This window comes from Dryas octopetala, chromosome 1 (genome assembly GCF_963921425.1).
Source record: "Dryas octopetala chromosome 1, drDryOcto1.1, whole genome shotgun sequence".
In the NCBI taxonomy this organism is placed as follows: Eukaryota; Viridiplantae; Streptophyta; class Magnoliopsida; order Rosales; family Rosaceae; genus Dryas; species Dryas octopetala.
The window spans coordinates 5,893,311-5,920,568 of NC_141366.1; the positions used below are offsets into that span (position 1 = coordinate 5,893,311).

The window sequence follows — 27,258 nt, forward strand, 5'->3', positions numbered from 1 at the left end:
TCCTCGCCCAAAGTTCCGTTTAGGCGAGGAATAATTTCGTCGCTCAAAGCTACTTTGGGAGACGAATATATAGATCGTCGCCTAAACTAGGTTTGGGCGAGGAATATATGGATTCCTCGCCCAAAGTATGGTCCAAGATCATTTTGGCGCGTACCTTTAGGCGACGAATACCATATTCGTCGCCCAAAAGGGCTTTAGGCGATGAACACTATATTCGTCGCCCAAAGTCACTTTAGGCGATGAAAATATTCGTCGCCCAAACCTTTATTAGTTTAGGCGACTAATTTTACAATTCGTCACCCAAAACATCTTTGGGCGACAAATTTGAGTTCGTCTCCCAAAGTTTCGTCGCCCAAATATATTTTTCTTGTAGTGCGGGTTTTGGGCTTCGAGACCTAAACTCTAAGCCCTAACTCTAGAACCCTATTTATAAACTCTATACTCCATTTCTAAATCTTAAACGTCATTTATACACCCTAAACCTCATTTCTATACCATAAATCAAATTAAGGACAATGTTATAATTTTACGCCCGACCATAAGTACAAAAAAAAAATGAATGGGCAAATTGGTATTTTTCAACGCACCAAAATAGGAATAAAATTTTAAAAACCATTGACCTTTATGGGAAAAGAAAATTCATATTGACTAGCCATTATGTAATATTAAAATGTTTTATTGATTTAAATGTAATTTGTTATATTTTTTTCCTTAATTGGTTGAGTATTGGGATTTTCTTATTAGTCCTTCACTGACTTTTTTATTACTTTTTTTTTTGTGCAAATTTCCTGTTTGATCGATGCTAGTGGTCCTCATTCATCCTCTGAATCCATCATTCGGCAATTTCCTTCGAGTTCGAGTGTTTTTAGGAGAATATCTTAAACATATAAGCAAACCAAATACTTATATTTATTGTAGGAACTGTGTGCTAAAAGTAGGAGAACATACATATATAGATCATATATTGTTACTATTCAAGCGTACATAATCTTCATAAATATTCAAACAATACGTACGTACTGATAGAATTTATTATACACGTATGTATAACTATATAATTCAAACTATCATCTATGATATCTATATTTTTTTCTTTCATGCGGTTGGATAAGAGGCTTCCATTGCAATGCCACAGAGTCCTTCCTGAATTGGCAGGAATGTCCCTTTGCATCCTTACATATCCACTCCTCCCCCAACCTGTGCCCCAAGAATTCTTCACCAACCAATACTTAGTTTCATCACTACTAGTCCCATATCCAACTGCAGTAACACCATGGTCTAAGTTTGTCCCACATGTTCCGGTGAACACACCACTCGAATAAAACTGGAATGCAGAGCCACTTGCATCAATGGCAACAGAAACTGGCTGGCTGGCAACAGCCTGCAACAGAGCATTTTCGTTGTTTTTAGGCACGTCCTCGTACCCGGTTAAGGAGACTGCTGGGGATTCTTTAGTCTTCTGAGTGTTGCAAGTTCCATCTACACCCTGGTAGGGGTAATTAGCTTCAGTTGTGAGGCCCTTGTTGTGTTGGATGTATTGGAAAGCACTATCCATTAGACCACCTTCACAACCGTGATCTTCACCTGCAGTGTCACAATCCACAAGCTCTTGCTCTGATAGAGGAATTAAGTTTCCAGTTTTGAGCTGGTTAGCCCCTTCTGTGGCTGCCACTGCTGAAAACGCCCAGCAACACCCTATGATATTGAAACATTAACATAAGTGATTATCGAATACCATGCTATGTTATCAGATATACATGCATGTTATGTTAACAGACTATCAATTTGACACTAGATATACATGTTATATTACTAAATCGTCAATTTGACACATGGGTCAAGATTGAACTAGAGAAAACTTCACATATAATCTATGTATCTATATATATTCTCAATGCTTACCACATTTTCCTTGGTCCTTGATAGGAGTGACAGCTCCCTTTTCTCTCCAATCCACAGAAGATGGCACATCAGTGACATTTCCATATCTAAAACTTGTAGTAGCTTTCATGACCACTTTGGAGGATTGTTTCTTGTAGCCATTACGGATTGCCTGAAATTCCTCATTAGTTAGGTCTGCATATTCATTTATGCTTAGTGTGTACTTTTGGCCCATCACCTGTTTGTTAAAAGCTTCAATGAATTCCACATTATCTCTGAACACCAAGTAGCGTCTCTCCTTCTCTTCTGCGTCTTTATAAACGCGTCCACACTACTACAAAAAACGTAATACACAACGGATAAAATCCGTTGTGTAAGTTACCAAAATACCGTCGTCTAATCGACCGACGTCTATTGGGGTACCAATAGACAACGGGTAATATCCGTTGTCTTGTAAACATTAACACAATGGTTTTAATTTAAAACCGTTGTATATACACCCTCAAAAACTAATGATTTAGGAGATACCGTTGTTGTGTACTTATCTAGACATCGATTTTTATTTAAAGACCGTTGTGTACTAATAGGAGAGACAACGGTTTCTATACCCTAAAGCATGTATTTTACAACTGTTTTAAGTATAACCACGAGGTGAAATAGCCATTAAGACAACAGTTTATGTATAATAACCGTTGTATAAAATAACAATTTCAATTTGCTTTTGATGTATATAATGCTTTGGTACATCGATTTCTATTGAAAACCGTTGTAGGACGACACTTTAAACAACGGTTATAACCATATAAACGTTGTACAAGATAATAATTTCAATTTGAGTTTGATGTATATAATGCTTTGGTACAATGGGTTCTGTTGAAAACCATTGTAGGACGACACTTAGTACAACTGGTTTTAATCATATAACTATTGTGTAAGATAATAATTCCAATTTGATTTTGATGTATATAATGTAGAAGGCATAAAACTCATACCTCAAATAGCAACTATGATAGTTAATATATTCTTGCACCAATGGAGAAATAATGCCAGTTTAAAAAATCTTATATGGCTCTCTGAAGACCATATAACTAGGCATGCCATACACAAAAACCATCTATAACACAAAAACCAGCCATCAATATTCTAATCTACCAATTTGCTACCATCAATCTAATCTAGCAATTAATTAAGCCTAGCTATCAATCTTGGCAGCACCCAAAAGAATCTAACAAAGTGATCAATGATATATATATATATATATATATATATATATACCCCAAGCTAGTCTAGCTAAACACATGACCTACAAAATCAAGTTCAAAAATGTTGCACGTCAAAAATCCACCTTCTACTCGATTTACATATACTGCCCCACAAAGTTTGCCCATTCAGCCCGGACTTCATTGATATCTTCTTGGGTATAAGTGTTGTCATTCCTTCGCTCCCACTGAAACAAGGCAAAAATGGAGTAGTAATTAAAAAGAAAATTCAACCCAAAATGAAGACATAATGAATCTAAGAAATGAATAAACAATATGCCCCTTAGGTAAAAAAGGCCAAGACAGCTCATGATATAAGTGCACAACTACATTAATTAGGAATCAAGCACATACATAACCAGCAAAATATCCTAAGCTAATTACACCCAAAACAGAATCTCCCAATGGCCTAAAGAAATTGCACTAGACCACTCATAAATTTGTTATTAATAATATAAGTGCATAACTACATTAATTAAGAATCAAGCTGAAATCAACCTCAAATTCACACAAGTGATCATCAAACAGGGGCCTAGCTATATAACATGTCCACTTCCACAAGTTTGAAAGAATCCACCCAGTATTCCCAATCTGCATGCACCCAAAACACTCTCCTAAGCTAATTTGTTTCCTTTTATTTCTTTACTACATTTCCAATTTTTCAGCCACAAAACAAATAAAAGAATTTCAACATTTCCAAGTAAAAGACAATTTTCATATCACTGCTCAGAGTTCACATGACCAACATAATGTCAAGTTACTTATACTTCACTAATGCATACCTTAGTCACAAAAGCTAAGCTCTGGAGCAGGGGCTACAGCTGATGAAGAGCATGGCAATGTGCAACTGACTGCATCAGGTTTCCGTTTAGAATGTCCATTTGAACATATTACATGTGAAGCTGGTGGTTGACAATTCGAACCACGTGTTCCCCTGAGCAACGAACATTCAGTATTTTTAGTGTTCATTACAATCATAATCAGTGTAAAAACAAAAAATGGATAACCAAATACCATGAGGCTGCAGCTGGAAGAGCAATAGATCTACCAGAGCTTCCATTTGGAGGAGAACCTCTAATAAGGCTTCCAGTATTCTGCAATATAAAAAAACAAAAAACAAAATCAAAACAAGAATATATGCCTCAAAAATAGCACAACTAATATTCAGCTAAACATCACAACTCTGCAACTTGATAGTCACATCTACTAAATAAAGAAAAATTTAACTTCCATTTCAGATTATTCCTCCAGAATTTTAATCAAATACACCTAAACTATATCAAGGCAAAACAAGAACGCAAATAAAAAACAATAGCATCCAGCTCATTCTTACAGTTCCATAACTTTGTAGTAAATATATGACACTTACACTTGAACCACTAAATCAGTTTATTCTACAGCATAGCATGTTCCTCTCAAATGAAACATAAACTATGCTGCGACTCTGTGAGGATGACAATCTCAGCATTCTTTGGGTGAGATTTAAAAGCTCATTTCCAGAAGCACAACAACAAACAAGGTATAAAAAATAAGCATAAGAACTTACTTGTCCAGGATAATAAAATGGAAGTTCGTACTGCATAGAAAAATGGAGACCAAAGTCAACATATTTGGGTAATTTAAATAAAAAAAATGAGGAAAGAACAAAAAATCACAATCCATTATACCATGCCCTCTTCGTAGTCCTTGCCTCTCTTCCTCCTACCCGGATGGTAATCTTGGTCATACTGTATGTCCAAATTCAACCCATTAAAGAAAACATTGAATTTAATGAACTAATTCCAATCCAATTATGACCTTTTTACCCAAATTTCCAATCTTTAGAGTCAAATTTGCTTGACACTATAACTTGAAAAGTTAACAATACCCATAAACGCAATGAGAGAAAAGCTTCAATCTTTGCACACCTTATACGATTCCTCTTCCAAAAGATCCTTATTCGCGGCGACCCACTCCTTATACTGCTTCAAGAATACCTTATACCTATCCAAACACATATTATCAGTCTCAGTCCTCGCTTCTCTCTCCATCTCCTCCAATCCAACTCTCACTGCCTGCAACTTATGAGCTCCTCTTATATACTCCAGCTCCTCCTTATCAACCTCCCACCCCCTCGGCGGCCAATCCCTCGGCGGCACGTGTCTCACCACCAACGGCCCAGCCCAAACCGTCTTCAACGGCTCCGGAATCTCCCCTTTAATCTCGAACTGTTTACGATAGTAGTCGTCTTCTGTCAGACCCATTTCCTCCATCTTCTTCTTGCGGTAACTGGGGCGGAGCATCTTGAAGGCTTCGATGGCCTCCGGGGATTGGAGAGCGACCTCCTCGCCCTCGTTCAAGCTTTTACGAGCGAAACCTAGGGTTTGCAAAACTGTTCGAAGTGAAGGAAAACAGAAATGGAAAAGCCAAAATGGATAGAAAAGGGAAAGTCGCCGAGAATCACCTTTATTAGGGTTTCAGAGAGCGAGGAAGGTCTTCCTCTTCGTCCTCAGAATAAGAGAGGTGACGTGCAGATGGAGAGCGAGGGACAACGTCGGAGATGGAGATTGACGCGCGATGAGGACGGAGATTGATGCGCTAGAGGGAAGATCGATCGGTGAAGCCAGAGGACTGAGTTGAGGAGGGAAGATCAATCGATCGATGAAGACTAAGTTGTGGGCTAAGTGTGTGTGTGTGAGTTTCTGAAAGGTGAAGTCAGAGGGCTTTGACCCAAAAAGACCTAAGGCGCGCGCGATATGTTTCATTAACACGGTCATGGACTTGTCAAATAGAAAGACCCGCAAAATTTTTTATTTTTGTGAAACTTGCCCAACACAACGGTATTCTCTAATACTATTGTCTGTTAATTGTTAGGAAAAATTATCAAACCAAATACCATGAGATAATATATATTAATATAACGATTTGTTAAAAACCGTTGTGTGGTAAATTAAGATAACGGCAAAAATACAAAACGTTGTCTATTGACCGATGTCTATTACGTTTTTTGTAGTAGTGCCAGAACAAGCCATCCACTCCTCATGCCTCTTCAACATGGTTTCCTCATCATGAAGTTGGCGACACAATGCTTGAGAGGAGCAAATGGACAGAGTTAAAAGAGTTAAGGCCAAGCAGAGGTATTGGCCTAATTGGTTTGTGATCATCAGAGCCATGGTGTATACACTAACGAATGGTATCTTAGTAGTGTAGAAATTATGTATATTTTGATTGGGCACACAACATATTCAAAGTGGGTATGGGATTTTATAGACAAACGCTTGTTGTAATTAAATGGTGTGTCCTTTCCTTGATACTGCTAGATGGAGACCTGCCTAGCTTTCTACGTGCCTGAAAGATTTTCTGACTTGGACCCAAAATTTTTGGAATCCAGTATGTTAAATCAATTACTGCAATTTGATTTTACCAATTGTGTCCTTGTACTTCAAAATTTTTTTTGAACCAACCATAAATCATTAACTCTGTATATATTGATAGAAGAAATGATCATATGCTTTACATGTGGATGGGCATTACGTCTTTTAGATTCTAAATTTTAGCCACTGTCTTTTAGATTCTTTTCTTTTTTTGGTCGGGGTCTTTTAGATTCTTCTAACTAAGAGCAAATTTGGTTTCAATGGTTGGGATCATTTTTCACTCTGTTCTTTGTGATATGGCAACTTTTCACTTTAATTAGTCCCTCCACGTACAGGGCACATTGGTCATTCTGTCTTCCAATTTAAACAGAGTTGCGTTGCTATTTTTTAAAGTGGGCAAAATTAAAACTATATATCTATCGTATTTAGTGAGTAAATATAAAATAGGGATAAAAATATAATTTTCCCAATAAAATCATCTTATGTAATATGCGTGTGGTTTTAAAAGTTTAATGTGAAAAGAATCTCTTTCAATACTAACAAGAAGCTAGTTTCCATAGGATGGAGAGAGAGAGAGAGAGATGGAATTTTCAGCACGGTTAAGCAAACTTTGATGGTGTATTATGGGCCTTTTTTCCTCTGTTGGTTTGACATAGCATATGAACACAAATTTATTATTGGGATTTGAGGTAATCATCATTATCAGTCCAAGAGAGAGACGGAGAAGCAAAGGCAAACGTTGCTGAAAGAATTAAACTGGCCTTTTTGTTTCTTCTTTCACATCTAGGATTAATTTTCTTGAGGAATGCTATGTATCTTTTCATTTGTGTCGTCCCTCATTTTTAAGATTACTCTTTAAAGATAATTTTTACACAAAATTAATCAAATCATGAATCATTTAGTTATTTAATTATTATCAAATAAATAGACAGTGAATCTAACTGTTACCAAAACTGTCTGTTTATTTGATAACTAAATAATTTTTTATTTAGTCAATTTTTTGCAGAGATAATCTTTAAAAAGTAATTTTGAAAATGAACAGTTTCGATCATTAGATTACTTTGCAAAATAGACAAAAGAAGAGATAAAGCACAAAAGGTCCGTTTGGTTCACATAATTGATTTCTTAGGAAATCAATTCTTTTGCATTTTTCATGGGGAAAAGAATGTGAAATTCATTTTCTTGTATTTGGTAATCTTGGGAAAATAAACTAGGAATTGAAAATGAAAAATGTCAGTTTTTCACTTATACCCTCATCTATTATTTATTTTAAAATAATAATAGGGTTAGTTTTGTCCAAAAAAAAGTAATAAATATTTTAGCAAGAGGGGAAAAACAAAACTCAAGCTGGAGCAAGAATTTCATTGTCCCCCCAATAAGGGCATCAGATTCTTTTGGACCACGAATTGATTTCCCTTATATGTACTTACCAAACATGAGAATAAAATTGATTTATCATTTTCAGACTTCTAAAACTTAAACCAAACAGTCCGAAAAAGAAAGCATAAAAAAGAAGGCACATAACATTCCTCATTTTACTTCTTCGGTTGAGTGTTGGGATTTTTACGGTGGTGATCATAGTATGAGAAGATCCTAGTATAAGTACGAGAAGGTCATATATAGTATAAGTACGAGAAGCCTGAATCAAACGAGAAGGCACATGAGGAAACTAAGCCTGCAAAAGTAGGGGAAGATCATAGTATAAAAGATCCAACTCTAGTTTGAATGCAATATCGTAATGCAAATGTTTCCTTTGTTGCTAAAAAATTGTATTTTATTCTTAATAAATGAAAATGTTACTAATCACAAAAAAGAAGAAGAGAGAATTAAGGGAGGAACTTTCAAGTTTCAAATCAAATTAAAACCAACCAAGTTAGCAAGAAAGATCCTCATCGAGAGGAAACAATGGATGAGGAACACTAACAGTGTGCTTGGATGCGGATCTTAGACTCGGTATATATATGAGAAAAATTTGACATTCGGGAAATAGAAATCTCAAATTTTCATGTTTGGTACAATGAATCAATGATTATCAACAAAGAAATCTTGAAATTTAATACGAAAAAGAAAATCTCAGTCATACTGACAATAGCAAGAATCATCTGATTGCATACACGGCTACATAACAGCATGAAATAGAGTCAAAAGAAAGAAAACGCAGATATCGTCACAGGCTTCCCCAACATTGGTAAAGAGAACAGATAACTTACCTACTCTACTCATATATATTGCAAGAAAGTCAGATTGTGGTGTTCGAACTAATAAGCTATTACAGCCAAAACCAAATTCATGGGACCAATCTAAAGCCGAGTACAACAGCCAAGATCATTTTAAGTCATTCCCAAAATAATAATGATAACACTTTTTAAGGGGAAAAAAAGAAAAGAAGAAATAAACAAAAAAAAAAACTTAGGACTGTTATGCCAGTAGTTGTGTCTCTAAGTTCAGTATCAGCTGCAACAATATGTACTTAGTAGGATAATCAAGAAGATACTACTACATATGCTCCCATGGAAGTAGTGTGCCATTAAAGCTCTCCGCCGCACATGGCTGCTAGCTATAAATATCTGTAACAGAGAACCATAAAACCCTTCTTAAAAATCGAATCTACAACAAATTAAACTGAATTCAATAGAGAGAGGGAGACAGAGAAAAGAAGAAGAATGCAAACCATAGTTCAACACAACAGAAACTCAGGTCAAGACCACAATCAGAAGCAGCATGGATTTACTTCATACATCAAACAATAGAAAAATTCATTTTCCCCCAAACAATGGGCACATATCATTTTGAATTCTATTAACTGGAAAGATGTCAGAGCCCCATACCCATTCGCACACAGAATAAATGGATATGCTGAGTAGATACCTTCAAATTAGTTTTGTAATCACAAATTGGTATCAAGGCTAACATGATTAAGATTTTTTCACATGGTTCCGTCAGAATTCAGGAGAACACATCGTGGAACAATTGCCTCTATTGTAGAGAAAACAGATGAGCTAAACAAGAAATATTCTGGAATGCATTCAACATGAATAACATAGACCTCTAAATATCACTACAAAATGGCTGGTGTGCAGGAACAATAGTTTAGACCTCCAAAATGCATTGGCCAGAACAAATAAAAAAGAATCCCTTGTGGTGCCAGGAATTTTGGAGATCCATTTCTCCATGTTAATTTACTGGGATAACAAGTTTCCCATACTTGGAAGTCACTCGAATGTTACAAGCTAACAACATATATTATACACCACATGCTGTGTGACATGTGCAGGTTTTAGACCCCCCTAACCTCAATGTGCAAGGAATTAAACTCAAATTTTCAAACATTGCAACTTATTCTTGTAGAACATAGGTAAGTATAATGTGTAAGCATGTCCTAACTACATTATGCTATTCATTCACGTAATACAAGAAAGACCAGAAAGTATCTAATTCAGAACCTTAGTGAGGCTCTGCAACAATGGCATGCTCAGGATATTTCATCTTTTGCTATTCAATAAGCCTTGAAACCACATCCAAAACATATCTTATGACCCATTCTAATGCCAAATCATGTCCACCTCAAGTAATTCGAGTCTACAACATCACATAGCTCCAACAATTTTGTCTATTAAAAAAAAGGACTAGCAAGAGAATTTAGTGAAGAGTAAAGGCTCTGAACTTAATGCCCAGGCAATTGATGCTCTGACATTCTCTAAATCAACCTTGTGAGTAATCAGATTATGAACACAGAAATAAGATGGCAATCTTAGCCAACACACACACACACACACACATAGGGACAAGGGAGGGAGAGCACCGAGACATTAATGGATTAAAAATCTAATGCATAAAAATTTACCAGGATATGTTTTCTGTTCTTTCATACTACAAATTCAATGAACTCTTAGTAAAACTCTCTGAGCTCAAGTTTACAAGTTTACAAGTTTACCAGGATATGTTTTCTGTTCTTTCATGAACAAACATTATAGACAACATTAGGGTGAAAAACAAGCTATGTTTGTTGAAATCATGGATTATACTGTAAACTAAGAGGATGTAAGAGAAGCATGCAGTATAAGGTAACCGAGCATGTTACGTTTCTCGGATAATATAGAAGATAGGAAACAATTATGGAACAGACCATACAAGAATTATTAGACATCTGGAATCCACACCGTGAAAGTGTGTCATATCATAATCAGATATCTGACATAATATTAACTCAAGTTTCTAAATGATCCCAATTTGAACCAGCTGGTGATGAGCACCAAAAGGCTTCTAAATGCATGAAAAATCAAGGGAGAAATGTGTGTCATATCATAATCAGATATCTGACATAATATTAATTCAAGTTTCTAAATGATCCCAATTTGAACCAGCTGGTGATGAGCACCAAAAGGCTTTTAAATGCATGAAAAATCAAGGGAGAAATGGTTATCATACCCAGAGACAAGGGATGTGAGAAGCGTGTCATATCATTATCAGATATCTGACATAATATTAATTCAAGTTTCTAAATGATCCCAATTTGAACCAGCTGGTGATGACCAAAAGGCTTCTAAATGCATGAAAAATCAAGGGAGAAATGTGTGTCATATCATAATCAGATATCTGACATAATAGTAATTCAAGTTTCTAAATGATCCCAATTTGAACCAGCTGGTGATGAGCACCAAAAGGCTTCTAAATGCATGAAAAATCAAGGGAGAAATGGTTATCATACCCAGAGACAAGGGATGTGAGAACAGGATTTTCACTCCCTTACAAAGCTAAGCAAAACAGGAGGCAGATTGAAGCCCAGCTTGCTCCGCCCAAATCTGTCAAAACAGAGACAACTATGAACAAGCTCAACCCACTCCCATCCCTAGCCAGCTAGACTTGTCCTCCATAGGATACATATGTTTTCTATCATAAATTTTCATCAGTCTCAAAATTAAAAACCAATATTAAAACAACTTAGTTCGCATTAAGTTAAGCCCGAGCCAAACCAAAGCTTTGAAATTCCTCCCAATAATTCAGAGTTCTCCATATCAGAGTTCTCATACATGAATTGCTTGATAAGAGCTCTGGCAACTCAAACCCCCAACCAAAATCCTAACCTAATGAAAGCCATTTTAAAAAACTAATCCCTCCTAATAACGTTCTGAATACCTAGCCAGATAAGTGAAATGCATATAAGTCTAGGAATCAAACAATAGCGACGGCATTCCTGTCATAACCAATTCAAAGGGGAACTGAACTTTTGGCACTGCACACAAGCAAATAGTTTCTAATTAACATATACAAAAATCAAACTTTGCTATTACTACATCGCCAAAGCGCACTATAAAGTTCAAGTAAGAACTCTAATTTTAAATTTCTCAATCAGGGTGAGTTTGGATCTGCACAATTAACAGAAGCTTCAAAGTCAAGGCCCATTCAGATTATACACAAATTCAGTACACCTTCTTCTCAAAAAAAACATACGAACAACATCCAACAAAATCACAAACCAACAGATAAAATCATCAGAACACAAACCAAAAATAAATATAATATACAGAAAGGAAAGATGAGAGATTTGCCTTACCATTAGAGCCAGATCGCTTGCCGTGCTTGATCCGCTCGAGCTGGACCTGCGTGTCCATGAACATCCCCATTCTCTGTACCTCCAAGTCCTTTGCGAACTGCATCCTCTGCTTCTCCAACTCCACCATCTGCCTCAACTTCTCGGCCTCCACTCTCTGATACACCTCGCCGAACCTCTCAATCGCCCTCGCCAATCTCTTCAACCCCTCTCCTCCTCCAATCTCGCCCTCGCTGTCTCTTTCCCTCTCCACCTCAACATCCTCATCCACCTCTTCGTTCTCCTCCTCCTCATCATCCTCATCGTCCTCATCCTCCGCCTCGGCCGCCGCGGCCGCAGCCACCGCCGAGTAATTCATCCTGAAGAAGCCCTCGTCGACCGCCGCAACCGACGCCGACCTCTTCTGCGGCAGTGCCACTGCCGTCACAACCGGCGCCGGAGATGGCGTCTTCCGGTAGGACAAGGGAAGGGGCACAGCGACAGGAGGCGAAGGCGAGAGAGACGGAGAAGGCTTCTTGACGTTAGATCCAATCAGAGCGTCGAGGCGTTCGAAGAAGGGCCAGGACGAAGTTAGGGTTCCGTTGGAAGACGAAACCCTAGCCTTCTCGACCTTGTACTTCTTCTTGATAGTGTCGATGCGGTTCTTGCACTGGACGTCGGTGCGGTGGGTCTTCTTGGTGTGGCCATGGAGGACGTTGACGGCGTCAGCGACTTCCTGCCAGTCCTTCTGACGGAGGTTGCCGCGATTGAGCTCGAGATAACGGCGGCCCCAGGCGTCGACGAGAGTGGAGGTGGCGTCTTCGCTCCAGCAGTCTTCGCGGACGGGCATGGAGCGAGGGGTGGAGGTGGTGGTTGGGGTGGCAGTTGACGGCGTTAGGGAGTCCGTTAGGTCGCCCATCGTCGGGAACGGAACTGTTAAAATTTTGGGGGTTTGGGTTTGGGGGTTGTGTTTGTGTGGGTGGGAGTAAGTTAGGGGGGGGCTATAGGGGGTCGCGTCGGTGGGAGGACAGCGCCGGCCGCATGAGCCGCGAGTGTAGGAGGCAGGTCGCCGGGATGAGCGCGTGAAGCTTTGTTGTCGATATCATTATGGCTTTAGTGGCTTCGATTTTACCGGCTCGGCTCGGAACGTTTCCCATCGCTTTACTCTCTCCCCTATCGGATTATTTTTTTTACCGTACTTGATTCGATACACAAAACAAAACTCTTGTCCTTTTCTTTTTCCTTTATTTTTTTGACTGAAAAACCAGCTTCAATTATTTTTATTTAGGAGAATTTCAAATTTGTTGTGGTCTTTTGGTTTGAACTTTGGAGGACACAATACTCTATAACACCTACCATCTGTAAACCCTCTTCTTCAATTCATTACATTTGGTATTATTGAGTACAAACACATGTTATTCTTCATTTAATTATTTATCTAAAACAATTTATAATTGTCTTAAATCGAAATAGTATTGAGTAAGCCAATCAAAAATTAAAATGATATCAAACACATAATTGATAGATACGATATGAATGCGCAAAGTGATGTTTACTCATTATTTATGTTAATCCAATCAAAATGGAGTCAAGAATACACTTATACTTACACAGATATATAAACAAGGTGAGATTACTAGATAATGTTTCAATTTATATCAAAACAAGATTAAATAAGGTTATTTTAGTGTGTAATATGTGGTTATACATATGTTAATATACTATGTTTATTTGTGTATGTCATGACAAGCTAGCTCAATATGACACCACAGTTGACTATAGGTTTATGGCACTTGAACATACTATGTTTAATTGACTAGTGAGTTCTATTTGAAATTGTTTCGAGGTGTAATCAAAATAATTTCTAATATTTTGAGACAATTCATGTTCATTCAATTATATATTAGTCGATGTATTTGAAAGTCTAGGCTTGATTTTGAAAATTTATTTCTTATGTAATTTTTCTGTCTAAATATGGTTGATTATTGAAAAGACAATAAACTCTCTCTCTCTCTCTCTCTCTCTCTCTCTCTCTCGGTTTGAGAGCCTACCATTCTCTCTCTCTCTCTCGCCTCCCCACTTCCTTCTTTCTCCTCCCCCCCTTGGTGTCTATTTTGTCGAATTGGTGTTCGGGAAAGGATTTGGTGGTTATGTGTTTTACGTTTATTTTGTCAAATTTGTGGTTTTTTTTTTTTTTTGTTCCCTTGGTGTTGTCGTTGCTGAATTTCTTTCCATATTGTGGCAGCTCCCCTTTAACAATACCATTCATGTCTTAGGGTTTGTTTTTTCTGTTTTGTCTCTGTCTCTGTCTTTGTCTTTTGAGTTTTTTAATCTCTTGTAATGAGTTTTATTTATATATTCTCATTTATAACAAAAAACAAAATTTAAAGTTTCTCTAATTACACACTGATCAAATTCCTTTTTAAGATTTGTAATTTAAGAAACACAACATATATGCAAGAATTGGAAGATGTTGTGTATGGATAGCCAATTAGCCATATAGGAATAAAATATAGATATATGGTTGATGGTTTAGCCAAATTTCAAGGAGATGAAACTATGAAAGTCTAGTGATTCACTCTTTATGTCCTTGCTACTACAGAAATTAAGTTGCGTGCCCAACTTGTGTTGAGATTTTCAACACTTGTACACAAGTCGTAGGAAATGTCACAACTGTTGTACGTACGTACGGGACAAGTTACATGCATGCCAGCCTTCTACCAGCATTGTATTTATGTACCTATAGAACATAGATGATGAGGCTACCGAAAAAGTAACTGTATGTCACCCTTCACAATTCACATGGGTCAATTACGTTGTATGTAAGTAAGTACCAAGCTTGATATCCCAATCAACCAACTCAGCTAACAACAAATCTCTTTGGCCTGTTTTGCAATTGTACTTGTGGAAAAAAAAATAAAAAAACTGTATAGCAAATTATGTACAGGAACTAGGGTGTGTTTTGGCCAGATCAGATTGGAAATAAGGTGTTTCAATTCCAATCTAAAAAATTTGAGAATGGAATTTATATTTCAATTTCCATTTTAAAAAATCGAAATTTCAACATCTCATTCTGATTTGAAATTTTTAGATTTTTTTGAAATATCACATTTTCGGATTATAAATTAAAATTTTCACATTTTCTTATTTTCGGAATATTTTTAGAGCATTTTTGGAAAATCAAAAGACAATAGAATTTGATGCGTTTCAAAGTTTATATTAAAATGTAATTAAACTATATGTCCAATTAAAAAAATACAAAATATTAATTCAAATAACATTTAGAATCATACCATACCAAAAAACAAATCTAGAAAAGCAGGAAATTAAAAAAATAATCTAGCAAACTTTCATTGCATGGAAAAACAAGAAGGCAGTGTTTTCACTTGTTTTCATAAACTAAATAAATGATAAAATATATAATATTAATATAAATACGAAATTAATTGACATATAATATTAATATAAATACAAAATTAATTAACATAATTTTGAAAATATCGGATCAAAATGCCTTTAGAAAATTTTGAAATATACAGAAATATTCCAATTCTAATCTATTTTTTTTCAAAATTTTTGAATTTCGACATTTATGAATTTTGGATTTAATTCAGGTGTTCTAAAATTGAAAATTCTAGGATCAAAATCCGTCGGATTCGGATTTTCTAATCTAAATCACACCCCTAACAGGAATGAAGCCAAAGATTTTCTCACACCAAAAAAAAAAAAAAGCCAAAGATTTTCAAGTGAAATGGGCTGTGAACTCTATGGGCTTTAAACTGACCTTTAATTAAGTCGCCCGCAGAGCTGGGGTGACAAGGTGGAGTAGGTGAAATCTGCCACATGCAAACTTGGAGTCTTGCTGACATACAACAGGATTGAACGAGCCATACGTGTCCACGTGTCAATTTAATTAAGAAAAATTAAGAAATTAAAGAGATATACATACGTTTGTCATGTATGGGCCGGTGGGTACTTGGTAGACTGGGTAGTGGGTACAGTAACAAATTCATCAAGAAATTAAAAAAGTGGAGCAATGAAATTGCAAGAAATTCATATCTGAGTCTGCCACATAAACAGGTAGAACCAAAAGGTGGAGAAAGCGACCCTTTTGTTCTTGTTATCGATGGAAAGTGCGAGGCGCCGCTTCAATAAAAGAAAAAAAAATTGTATTTATTTTTGCAATATTTTCCATCTCCATTATTCTTCAACACAGAGATAATAATAAAATATATCATTTCTCTAGTCCTTATGATCTCTGGACCTCTGCTTCTGGGCATGGGCCAAGTGTTGTTTGGTCCGTCCACTTTAATTTTAGAAAGTTGATATTCTTTTTTTCTCTTTTTTAACTTTTGGTAGGGATTTTTATTTTCTAATTAATTACTAGGACATTATTTGTCTCTTATTTGTATCATCTTGCGTATTAATTAAGAAAGAAAATATCCAAGGTTCTAAACGAAGGCCATCTTTCAGGAGAACATAATTGACTGCAGAATTAAACAAACACAAAAGCCATGCATACTACGATCAATTAATGAAGGGTGGCTCTCACAAGTCACAACACATAACCACTTCAGAAAATCTAAGGACATATTTAAGTGTCATCGATCTTTATAGTGATGAGAGACAGTCAGATACATATAAAATCTTATTTCATATTGTAATGTAATTATATTTAATCTAAAGATGAAAAAAGTGAACTCGTGAAATCACAGAGTAAAAAATGCATCAAAACATAGTATATGCATATTAGCATTTTCCCTTAGTGTGATGTATATCATGTATATAGGTGTAATTGATTGACCCACTGCTACCTGACATGTGCCAGGGGATGAGATAACATTTCAATCATATCTGAACTCTGTCACACCTTTTTCCGTTGGCCCCAGATGGTGGGTCTGTCTGAAGTGTCAAGAAAATTCATATATAGGCCGGTTGGGAACATGGGTTTGTTCGATCATCAAATTAGGCTGAGCCATCTGCAAGCAGCCAATTGCAATGTGAAAAATAAATAAATAAAAAAGGTCAAACCCTACGGTGATTACCTACCTTTACAGGATGCCATTGGCACCATCTAATTAATCATACTCTAAGAGAACAACATGCTTAAAGACATGCCTTATACCCACTTGTTTAGCTAGTGCAAGCTAGATTTTCATTATCCTATATATATATATATGGTGGAAAAGCTATGTGGGGGACTATCATTCCCATCCACCTCAAATGTGACTTTAGTTCATCATCATATTAACAATTAAATATGTATAATCTATTTAGTTATTTTTGAAAAAAAAAACACAAAATGAGTTAATTTGTAATATATATATATATATATACAAAAATACTCTAAAACTAACTAGTTAGTAAGTTAATACAAAACTAACCACCCTGTTGGGCCCACTGCACAATGTTATCTCAAAATCCGAACCATTTATTTTTTAGGCCCTTGTTAAGAAGGATGATATGTTTCCATCAAAGGGTGCTATTCTTTTATTAGAAAATGATCAACTTAATTGATGATTGAATGAAACCAAGTCACATGAACAATTATACCTTTCACATATGTGAGATACATCAAAAAATGGAGATATAACGAAAGATATGTTAATAGATCTAATATTCTAAAAGATATGATCGATTTAATCAATAATATGATCAATAAATATAAATATTAGATATAACGCCTCCATCAGAATGCAATCGAATATGAGATAGATACATAAGATCGACTATATATGTAACATTTTAGTATGATGGTCATATCTTTTCTTTTCCTTATAAAAAGTCGATCCACATAAGATCACTTATGTAACTAACATATATACAATATTAATATTGTCAACATAAACGACGACCGACACTCGAAAACTACTGAAATGATCATTTTCATTTCCTCGACGAAATCATGGTATAAAGTAAGTAAGATTGTTCCAATGTATGGTACTAGCTAGCTTAATTCATCGATCATATATATCTCTCGAATATTACAGTCTCTTAGAGATGGACTAGTCCTAGCTCCATGAAGAACGCAGCAACCAAATTTGAGCAAAACCCATAACCAGTTTCTTGATCTTTACTCCTCAATCGATCTCCAACATTACAAAATTAAATTATTTCATGAAATTAATAATAATGCTTCCAAGAAAGAAAGAAAAAGAGAAAACACACTTGATCATGGAGTAACTAGCTATGAGCCAATTATTATTGGCCTTCATATATTTCCGTGAGATCCCACCACCCACAATTGTTCAGAACCACCAAAACAAATTTAAGACCGTGATAGCTACCTAGACCTTGTTTGCATTATTTCTTTTATCCCTTTTAGTTCCAATATATACAAAAAAACAAAAACAAAAAGAAAGGAAAAAGAGGTAGAAAGAATAGGCAATACTAGTGGCACTTTGATACTATATATGCAACCCTACTGGGATATGATCGATGAAGCTTCAAATTTTGAAAGATGAATGATGATAATATGTAACCGCCATGGCCATTATACGACATGATCACTCGGTGATTCAGAAATGCTCTCCAAATGAGGCCTCCAAACGCCGACACGTCCTCGCCGCCGATCCCTCTGCGTTGAAAGCTTCTCCGACAGTATTTCGCTCAAGTACTGATCCGATATCAAAAGATTAGTCATCGAAATCATCGCCGCCGCGTTGTTGGAGTTGTTATTGTTTTCCGTACTTTCTCTCCTCTTCTTTTTGGTCGACGACGACCTCGCACGAGTCTTCTCAGAGGAGGTCGTCGTCGAGGCAGGCGCCGGCATCAGGAAGTAAATCTTCCCGCGCTGGAGTTCCGCGTCGGGTGGGACGATCACGATCTTGGGGACGACCCCGCCGTGATCGGACGACGGAGAGGAGGAGGGTTTCTTGAGGACGTGTTTCGGGTACGCCTTCATGATCTCGCTGGCTCGGATTGTGCCGCTGATCTCCTCAACGCGGCCGTTTGAGTGCACCACCCGAATCACGTCCAGAGCTCCGCATGGTAGAATGCAAGAGATGCAGCATCTGATGGTGTTTTTCATGGCTGCCTGCTGCTTTCTCTTTGATCTCTAAAGGTCTCTCTCATAGAGAGAGAGAGAGAAGAGGAGGAAGTGAGTGAAGGAGAAAGAATGAGAAAGTGAGAGAATGAGAAAGAGAGGTGTCTTTAACTACTACTACTGCTGGTCTCTTTTCCTTTTTTTAGTGTACCAAATGATGTGTTTTATTATATATATATATATATATAGCTGGCTTTTGTTTTTCTCTTTTGTGATGTTTTTGGGTTTGTGGGGTGTAGAGGGATTTTTTCTCTCCTCTATGTCATTAGTTGTGTTGCTTGGGATGAAATTCATGGCGTGAATAATTGCACCTCACTCTGTAGTCTGTACTTTGGCATTTGGGGATCCATCATTTAGGGCCCCCCATCCCTCTCTCTCGATCTCTACTAGCCTCCATGGAATTCACCAAGTTCAATAATTTGGGGTTGGGTTTGAAGTTTGAACTTTAAAGGGTTGGGGTCCTTATGGGTGGCACATGTACATGTACTAGTGCACGATTGGGACTGCCAGCAATTAGGGGTACGTGCCCTGGCTGGCTAGCTAGCTCAAGCCTTTCAGTCAAAGACTTACACGTGTCGATATAAGATTGAATATCTACATACTCACTATTACTGCCATAAGGTGTGTGGAGGCTACTTACTTGTGTGGCTTCATTGAGAGAGAGAGAGAGAGAGAGAGAGTTAATTTGTTGGGAGTGAATTAGGAATAGAGGTGGGAAATGGGGCATAGGGAAATCTTCTTTTAAGAGGGGTTGTGATCTTTCAAAGTTTTCAATAGCCCAAACAAGATCATGTGGGTTGTGGCTTTCGTTGGAAAGTGAGGTGTGACCGTGTGATATGGACTTGTTTTGCTTTATCTCTTGTGCTTTTTCGCTAGGTTAGTGAAGTATTGGTTTGACTCAAGTAAATCCATATGGCTTAGCCTATCTACAAAGGGATTTTGCTGACATCAGCATGTGATCGGTGATTGGCATCGTCCGTCTCTTCCTGTGAATTTCATATCAATGAGTACTTTTTAATAGTTCGTACATACAGCATACGTAAATAATTATATTCCTTCCTTTTTATTTTTTAAGAAAAAACTAATTAAACTTATGAGAATCACTTTAGAAAGACTGCTAATATTCGAGGAGAAGGTAGATGGGGATAAGAGAGGTGATAGTTCTTTTTCCCTTGTCATAATTTAGACTTTATGGAGATGCTGTTGGAAGTAAATCACAAAGTTCAAAGATAAAATCATGACACTGAGAAATTATTCAAGCTGATCTCTTCAGAAAAGGAATTTCTAAGATTGATTTGATGTCTATAATATTATCATATCGACCTTAATTAGGGCATATACATTTCCTTTGGACCGACCTAGAGATTTTCCTTTAAGAAAAGAATTATTAGGTAGTTAAAAACTGCTGAAAAGTGTTTGGTTGCTTACTTGCTTGTTAATTTATGTCCCATCAAAAACATGCCCCGCCCATTAATAAATAGGTTGAGACGTAAATGTTAGTGGGCAACATGTGAGGTATGGAGGGGAGGGGCCATACAGGGTTTTTTATTTTTGTATCTGCAAATTAATTCTGATTTCAAAATTGTATGGTGTGGACCCAAAAATTACATATCCACTATATTGAGCCATTGAGGGTGCAACAGAAAATATTATTATAAGCGCCTTTTCTTTTGTTTTTTTTGCAAGTGAAGGTGTTCAAATAGTGGATTAGGTAAATTCAAATTTGGGAGCCCACAAAGTCTACCACAACCTTGGAAAAAGAAAAAAATGAAGGAAGTACTATTGACACCTTAAAAAATAATTCTGCACTCTTTTATTATTATTTAATTATGTTTGATGATTGAATTGTCAAAATTACCCTTAATTTCTTTTCTTATTTAGAACATTTTAGGTTCCACCAATACTCTTCTCAATCCTCTACGCAAGCATTCATGTGGGTCAAACTCATCTGTGGCTTTGATTTACTGCGATTCAAAATTTACAATGACAGAGGCGGGGGGGCAGACATTTTTCTCACCAATTTAACTTCTTTCTCTTGCAGCATAGACACTCCCAGTAGTCCCCCACCTCTGCTTACAATAATGACTTTTTACTTTTTTGTCAAACAACAACATTAATGAGATTTTTGACCTTGCCATACTCATAGGCCATAGCTTCTGACAAAAAAAAAAAAAAAAGAGAAAAACTCTGGCTATAGCCTATAGCTGTGATCTTGAAAGGGTGAGATTGTAATTCCACGTGAACGAAAAAAAAATCTTAGTTTATTGATTGAAAGTTTATTGTGTGTGATTATAATTTCACATGATATAACGCTGTAGTGTTTAACACGTGTATACTAAAAATAAATAAAGTAAACTAATTGAGGCAATTTTGACAATTTAATTCATTAAATAAAATTGAAATAAAAACAAATTATTTGAGGAGTGCAAGATTACTGTTTTGGAGTGCGAACAGTGCCTTCCAAAAAGAATTGAATTTGAAAATGCTGAAAATATTTATGAATGATTGATTGATTTAACATAGTGCAGATATTATAATAATGAGGCGCCATATATGATATATGCAAGGGCCGCAAGGCCAAAGAAATCCAAACAATATATTATTAATGAGTCGTTAGGGAAGGCTCCAAAATTGGGCAGCTGAAATTCAACTGCGTTCAAAAATTACGGGACCCTGTTTAAGTGTTTAGTGTTTGGTACCCCCTACGACCAAAACAATGCATTCTTTATGTCAAACTACCTATCTACGTGTTTGCGGGGTTTGAACACATAAATTAAGTTGAGAAAAAAGATAAAAAAATGTACGGTTTAGATACTCTAAATGAGGCGTATATTATATTGATGAGGTTTACTTACAAGTTACAACAGTGTAGTATGTGTGGGTAGTTGTCCACTATAAATGTATGTGAGTGTTGAACCATAAAAATAAAAAATTAAAAAGGATAGAGCTCCACGTCAGATAGGTAGCTGGTGCCAAGTTGGATAAAAGAAAAACTGTGCATCAGCTTCACATTTTGAAATGCATGAAGTTGATAAATATAGGACTTCTATGATAAAGGATAATTGGGAGATAATTATCAACTTTGAACTGAAGATTATCAATCCCTGATAAGATCAATTTGATTTCAAATAAATTATCTCATCACATCCTTATCTCTTAGCGTCCCATAATGCCTATAAAATGAGGTGAGCAACTTCAGAAAAGGAGGAGAAAAAAAAAAAAAAAAGGACGCCAAAAGGCTGAGGAAAGGGAGGTGTAGAAAGCAAAAGTGCAGTCGTCAGAACAATCATTGCAGGTAACTGTCCTTCTATGCCATTCATTTCATCTCTGTTTTGAGATTCAACCAAAATTCTCCTCTAATGGCGTGTTGAATCAAGCCTTTGGATTCATTTAGAATCCTCTCAAGACGGCTTTTGGATTCGTTTATAATCCTTTCAAGATGGATCTCTCATATGCCTCTCCCCTATCGTTCAGTCACAGGTTCAGAATGAAGTCACCCCAAAAGAAATGATCTAAAGAAATGCTCATGAGCATTGCATTTTCTAAATTAGTTGTCTGTGGACAACAATTGGATTTCATGTGAATCCTCTCAAGTTGATGTTTATGGGCATCAACCTGGAGTCATATAAATCCATTCAATTTGTTGCTCTTGACATCTATCAAAATTACACACCAAAAACAAGTGGCACAAAGCCAAGAAAATAAAATGAACAAGAAGGCTTGCTTTCTTGCCTTCTGCGGGTATGTACCTGCAAACCAAATGGGGTTATTTTAATTAGCCCACAAAAGCAAAGTCATAAGCCATCTTTGCTATTCAGCCACGTAGAGGATTACGAAAAGGTTGCTGCACAGATGGTGAAAAAGATAGAATAGTAGGTTGCAAAGCTCCAAGTCTTAGTTTGACTCTACTGTTCAGATCATGGCAAACCAAGACAAAGGATATAGGCTTTTCTTTGAGCCCTTGCTGCACTTCTACACACAACCAAAAAAAAAAGAGAGTTAAAAATACTAAAGCTTTTGACTCTTTTCCTCTCTATGCAAAGATAAGTGGTCAAAAGCCAAGGTCTTTGTCATATATAAGACAAAAGAATATATGCAATCAGCCAAAGATCAAAACAACATTACAATTTACAAAGAGATCAAGAAGAAATATCTCTTTGAAAATAAAGAGGCGGACATGGTGTAGTAAATCCTTGCCCTCTCCCAACCTTTTTGTTCACCAAGTTTTGAAGCTGAAATTTTTGCATAAGCAAGATCAGAGCAACGTGACTTGGATTCTATTGACTATTGTGCTAAGGTCCCTTCAAGACTTCAAGCCAAGCCTACGGGTACAGCAAGGAGTAAGAATAAAGCAAATGTGGGCTGCTGCATTTAAAGAGTTGGCATGAATGTTTACTGTACACAAAGACAAGTTAAGCAAAAAGGAAAATGGCATAAAGCCTGGCTGATGTAGTGCTGCGGTACTCAAGTTGTTGTCCAATCCATCAGGCTAGCTAAGTCAGAAAGCTACTGGACTTGGGCCCGCAAAGGCTAAGAGCTCCCCCCTAATTGAGAACGCTCCCAGCTTGTTTTCAAAGTTATTTTTGCCCATTAAAAATATAGTATGTGTCAATTAATAAATAATTGATACAAATATATTAGTGGGCATATAATCAAATTCATGTTAGTCCATTATAAAAGAATGTATCATTTAACAAATAAATGATACAAAAAATATTAATAGGCACATTTTCTTCAAAATCTCAAATTCTTAAATTGGTACAAAATCAACACTCTCAAATCGGTATAAAACCAACTCTCTCAATCGGTACAAAATCGAAACTAAATCCAAATCCCAAATTTAAACTTTCAAATTGGTACAAAACCACCTTTCTCAAATGGTACAAAACCATCTCTCTTAAATTGGTACAAAACCAAATATCTCAAATCTAAATCCTAAACTCAACTCCAAAAATGGCACAAAGTCAATCAAGTCAAATTCTTTTACCGAAACACGTCCGGTTTGATCCCATCATGGGTACGTAGGCAATGTGAGTAAAATTCACACTTAACCTCATTCACAAAATTTTCTAAATTCCCTTAGGAATTAATTCATATAAATTTTTTTGAATTAATTTCGCACCAAATCAAATCCACCCAAATCCTTCAGAAATTAGTTCTACACACAAAAGTCCCTGAATTAATTTCTCAAATCAAATCCAAGGGCTTTAAACCCTACCCAAATTACACAAATCATTTAAATGGGTCATCCACCCATTTAATTCCCAAAAACTCGGAACTACGTGTGGTTTGATCCTGCAATGGGTACGTAGGCAACCTAAAATACAGGTGCAACCGCAATCACAAATAAATTCCATTTCAATGGGTCGTTTACCTATTGGAAATCCAAATACTTACAAGATGATCCGTTGGTTTCATTGCAATTGGAATCAAAGGGTATTCCCTTGAGTCAAGGGATTGTAATTAAGAGATGTACTTCATCTTGAATGGGTCGTACCCAAAATAATAAAACCCTCCTTCCATAAATGAATTTGGGTAAAATTATGTTGGGTAATATTTATTATTTATTTACAAATTTTGTTTATACTATATGATCTACATGTATATGTGGTTAACAGTCATTCATGTACTAGGTGTGATCAACTTTTCGTCTATAAGGTTCCTAGGAACACATTTATGGCATTAAACATAATTGGGCCTGACCCCAGCAGACCATCGAAATGACCCAGAATCAGTCTGACCAAAAAATAAAAAAAGTATAACAAGTAGGGTTTGGGCTTGAAGAAAGAGAGCCCATGGTCAGCGGTAATCGATTCCAGGCCCGTATAATAATGACCCTAAAATCCCATCCCTGACGAAAATGAAAACGAAAATAAAATAAATAAATCAGTGTGGTTCGGACTTCGGACTCAGCTCCTGAAATCCCCAAATCCAAAGGCAAACGCGGAAGAGAGCAGTGGATTCGATTTACAATGCCCGTATTCAAAACCCCATTCAACGGCTACTCCGTCAAGTTCAGCCCCTTCTACGAGACCCGCCTCGCCGTCGCCACCTCCCAAAACTTCGGCATCCTCGGCAACGGCCGTCTCCACGTCATCGACATCTCCCCTGCCCCGCCGGGCCCCACTCCCCATCCTCCAATCACCGAGCTCGTTGCCTACGACACCGCCGATGGCGTATACGATGTCGCTTGGTCCGAGTCACACGACTCCCTCCTCGTCGCCGCCATCGCCGACGGCTCCGTCAAGCTCTACGACCTCGCCCTCCCGCCGACCTCGAACCCCCTCCGCTCCCTCCACGAGCACACGCGCGAGGTCCACTCTGCCGACTACAACCCCACGCGCCGCGACTCGTTCCTCACGGCCTCCTGGGACGATACCGTGAAGCTCTGGACCGTGGACCGCCCCGCCAGCGTCCGCACCTTCAAGGAGCACGCCTACTGCGTCTACTCCGCCGTCTGGAACCCCCGCCACGCCGACGTCTTCGCCTCCGCCTCCGGCGACTGCACCATACGCGTCTGGGACGTGCGTGAGCCCGGGTCCACCATGATCATCCCCGCCCACGAATTGGAGATCCTCTCCTGCGACTGGAACAAGTACGACGAGTGCTGCATCGCCACCGCCTCCGTGGACAAGTCCATCAAGGTCTGGGACGTCCGGAGCGTTAGGGTTCCGGTGGCCGTGCTGAACGGGCACGGGTACGCCGTGAGGAAGGTGAAGTTCTCGCCGCACCGGCAGAGCCTGATGATGTCCTGCTCCTACGACATGTCGGTTTGCTTGTGGGACTATATGGTGGAGGACGCGCTGGTGGGGCGATTCGACCACCACACGGAGTTCGCAGTGGGCGTCGACATGAGCGTACTGGTGGAGGGGCTTTTTGCTAGCACCGGCTGGGATGAGCTTGTCTACGTTTGGCAGCACGGGACCGACCCCAGAGCGCCTTAAAAGGGGAAGTTTTCCATCTTCTTCGAATAATTTTGAATTGTGAATGGTGAATTAGGATTGCTCCAATGCTGTTACTGAATCACCACTTCAACTTGTATAGCAGATTTAATAAACAAGAAGCTTTTTCATGATAGGTTTCTTCTGCAAGATGGAAATGATAGACATTGCAATTGTTGGCATTTGTGTGAATGATGTAGTTGTAAACTTGTAATTCATCTCATTTTATACCAATTCCCCATCCGGTTTGAATTGAATGCAAATAGTTAACACTTACTGCTTTGAGTGTCGAATTATACACTAAAGTGTTGTTGAGGCATGTTAAGTTTTTGAAAGTCTTTAATGGATTCAATAGTAGAAACAGACTCTACAAGTGTGCTTTTGCACAACATAATTGCTATTTGGATTTTTAAAACTAGTGTGTTCTAGATTGCATATAGGAATCTGCAAAGCATAAGTGCTACAGTTTCAGTTGAATCATGCAGTAACTCTTTGATACCTTTTCCTACAAATTGTGATTTAAGGATGAAAAGCTAGAATACAAAATGAAACTAGGAAAAGCCTTAAAAGACTTTCTTTGCCAGGCAAAGCTCTAACTACATTTCATTTTTATTTACTTATTACCATCAGTACGGTGCAGGCAATGAGGAGGATTTTTACTATATGGTCACACTTTCTCACTGAGAAACCTTCCCAGCAAACTTTCTCACTTTGTCAATAAACTTATTAGCTGTGTTCTCCAGAGAACAGGTGGAGTGAGAAATGGATGTTTGTTCTTTACACCATATAGAAGCCAACTTTCCATTTTCTGTTTGGGGGAGTGATCATAACTTTCCCAAATTTGCAATCTGTACAATTTATGGCTTGGTGTTATTTTTAGGGATTCTCAAGTGATTTAGACTGGTGCAATTTGTATATTTAAGGCCTCGTTTGTTTCACAGGACTGTCTTGGCATGGATTATCTATAGGGACTGGCATGGACTAGCTTGGCATGGACTAAGTTAGCTAAGAACTGCCTTTATGTTTGGTGTAGTGCAGGACTAACAAGGTGGAGATACAGATTTGAATCTATCTCATACGCAAACCAGAAATGAAATCCCAGATAACAAAAAAGATAGAAAATTTAACACCCACTTCATAAAATTACAACAACCAAATGAAATCTCAGATAACCAAACCGCACAATCAGGAAAAAACCAAGTACGTAGACAATACCCACTTCGCAAATCTCACAGAAAAGACAGAAAAC

At 37.4% G+C, this 27,258-nt stretch overlaps 3 protein-coding genes, 1 long non-coding RNA gene and 1 pseudogene across 5 annotated transcripts; 1 reads left to right on the top strand and 4 right to left on the bottom strand.

Annotated features, from left to right (window-relative positions):
* Positions 1-1,095: 1,095 nt before the first annotated feature.
* Positions 1,096-6,292, bottom strand: LOC147296960 (senescence-specific cysteine protease SAG12 pseudogene; annotated as a pseudogene).
* Positions 3,241-5,824, bottom strand: LOC147296961 (uncharacterized). Its single transcript, XR_015121334.1, has 4 exons — positions 5,584-5,824; positions 4,155-4,234; positions 3,923-4,074; positions 3,241-3,328 (listed from the first exon to the last, which is right to left on the bottom strand). It is a non-coding gene; the product is annotated as an uncharacterized LOC147296961 (long non-coding RNA).
* Positions 6,293-8,685: 2,393 nt separating the features above from the next.
* Positions 8,686-13,185, bottom strand: LOC147296962 (trihelix transcription factor ENAP1-like). 2 transcript variants are annotated; one of them, XM_086238001.1, is made up of 2 exons: positions 12,043-13,185; positions 8,686-9,060 (listed from the first exon to the last, which is right to left on the bottom strand). In XM_086238001.1, exons 1-2 carry the CDS (start codon positions 12,940-12,942, stop codon positions 8,944-8,946), a joined length of 1,017 nt encoding a protein of 338 aa, XP_086094127.1. In that variant the 5' UTR covers positions 12,943-13,185; the 3' UTR covers positions 8,686-8,943. The 2 variants fall into 2 exon arrangements, with proteins under 2 accessions (XP_086094127.1, XP_086094134.1); XM_086238008.1 differs by having other exon boundaries at positions 12,048-13,182.
* A 4,588-nt stretch (positions 13,186-17,773) lies between these two features.
* On the bottom strand, positions 17,774-19,199 carry LOC147296963 (phosphatidylinositol 4-phosphate 5-kinase MSS4-like protein). The gene has a single exon (XM_086229364.1). The coding sequence runs from the start codon at positions 19,051-19,053 to the stop codon at positions 18,517-18,519; it is 537 nt and encodes a 178-aa protein (XP_086085490.1). The 5' UTR covers positions 19,054-19,199; the 3' UTR covers positions 17,774-18,516.
* Positions 19,200-24,941: 5,742 nt separating this feature from the next.
* On the top strand, positions 24,942-26,191 carry PEX7 (peroxin 7). Its single transcript, XM_086228574.1, has one exon. It carries the CDS (start codon positions 25,041-25,043, stop codon positions 26,010-26,012), a length of 972 nt encoding a protein of 323 aa, XP_086084700.1. The 5' UTR covers positions 24,942-25,040; the 3' UTR covers positions 26,013-26,191.
* Positions 26,192-27,258: the final 1,067 nt, after the last annotated feature.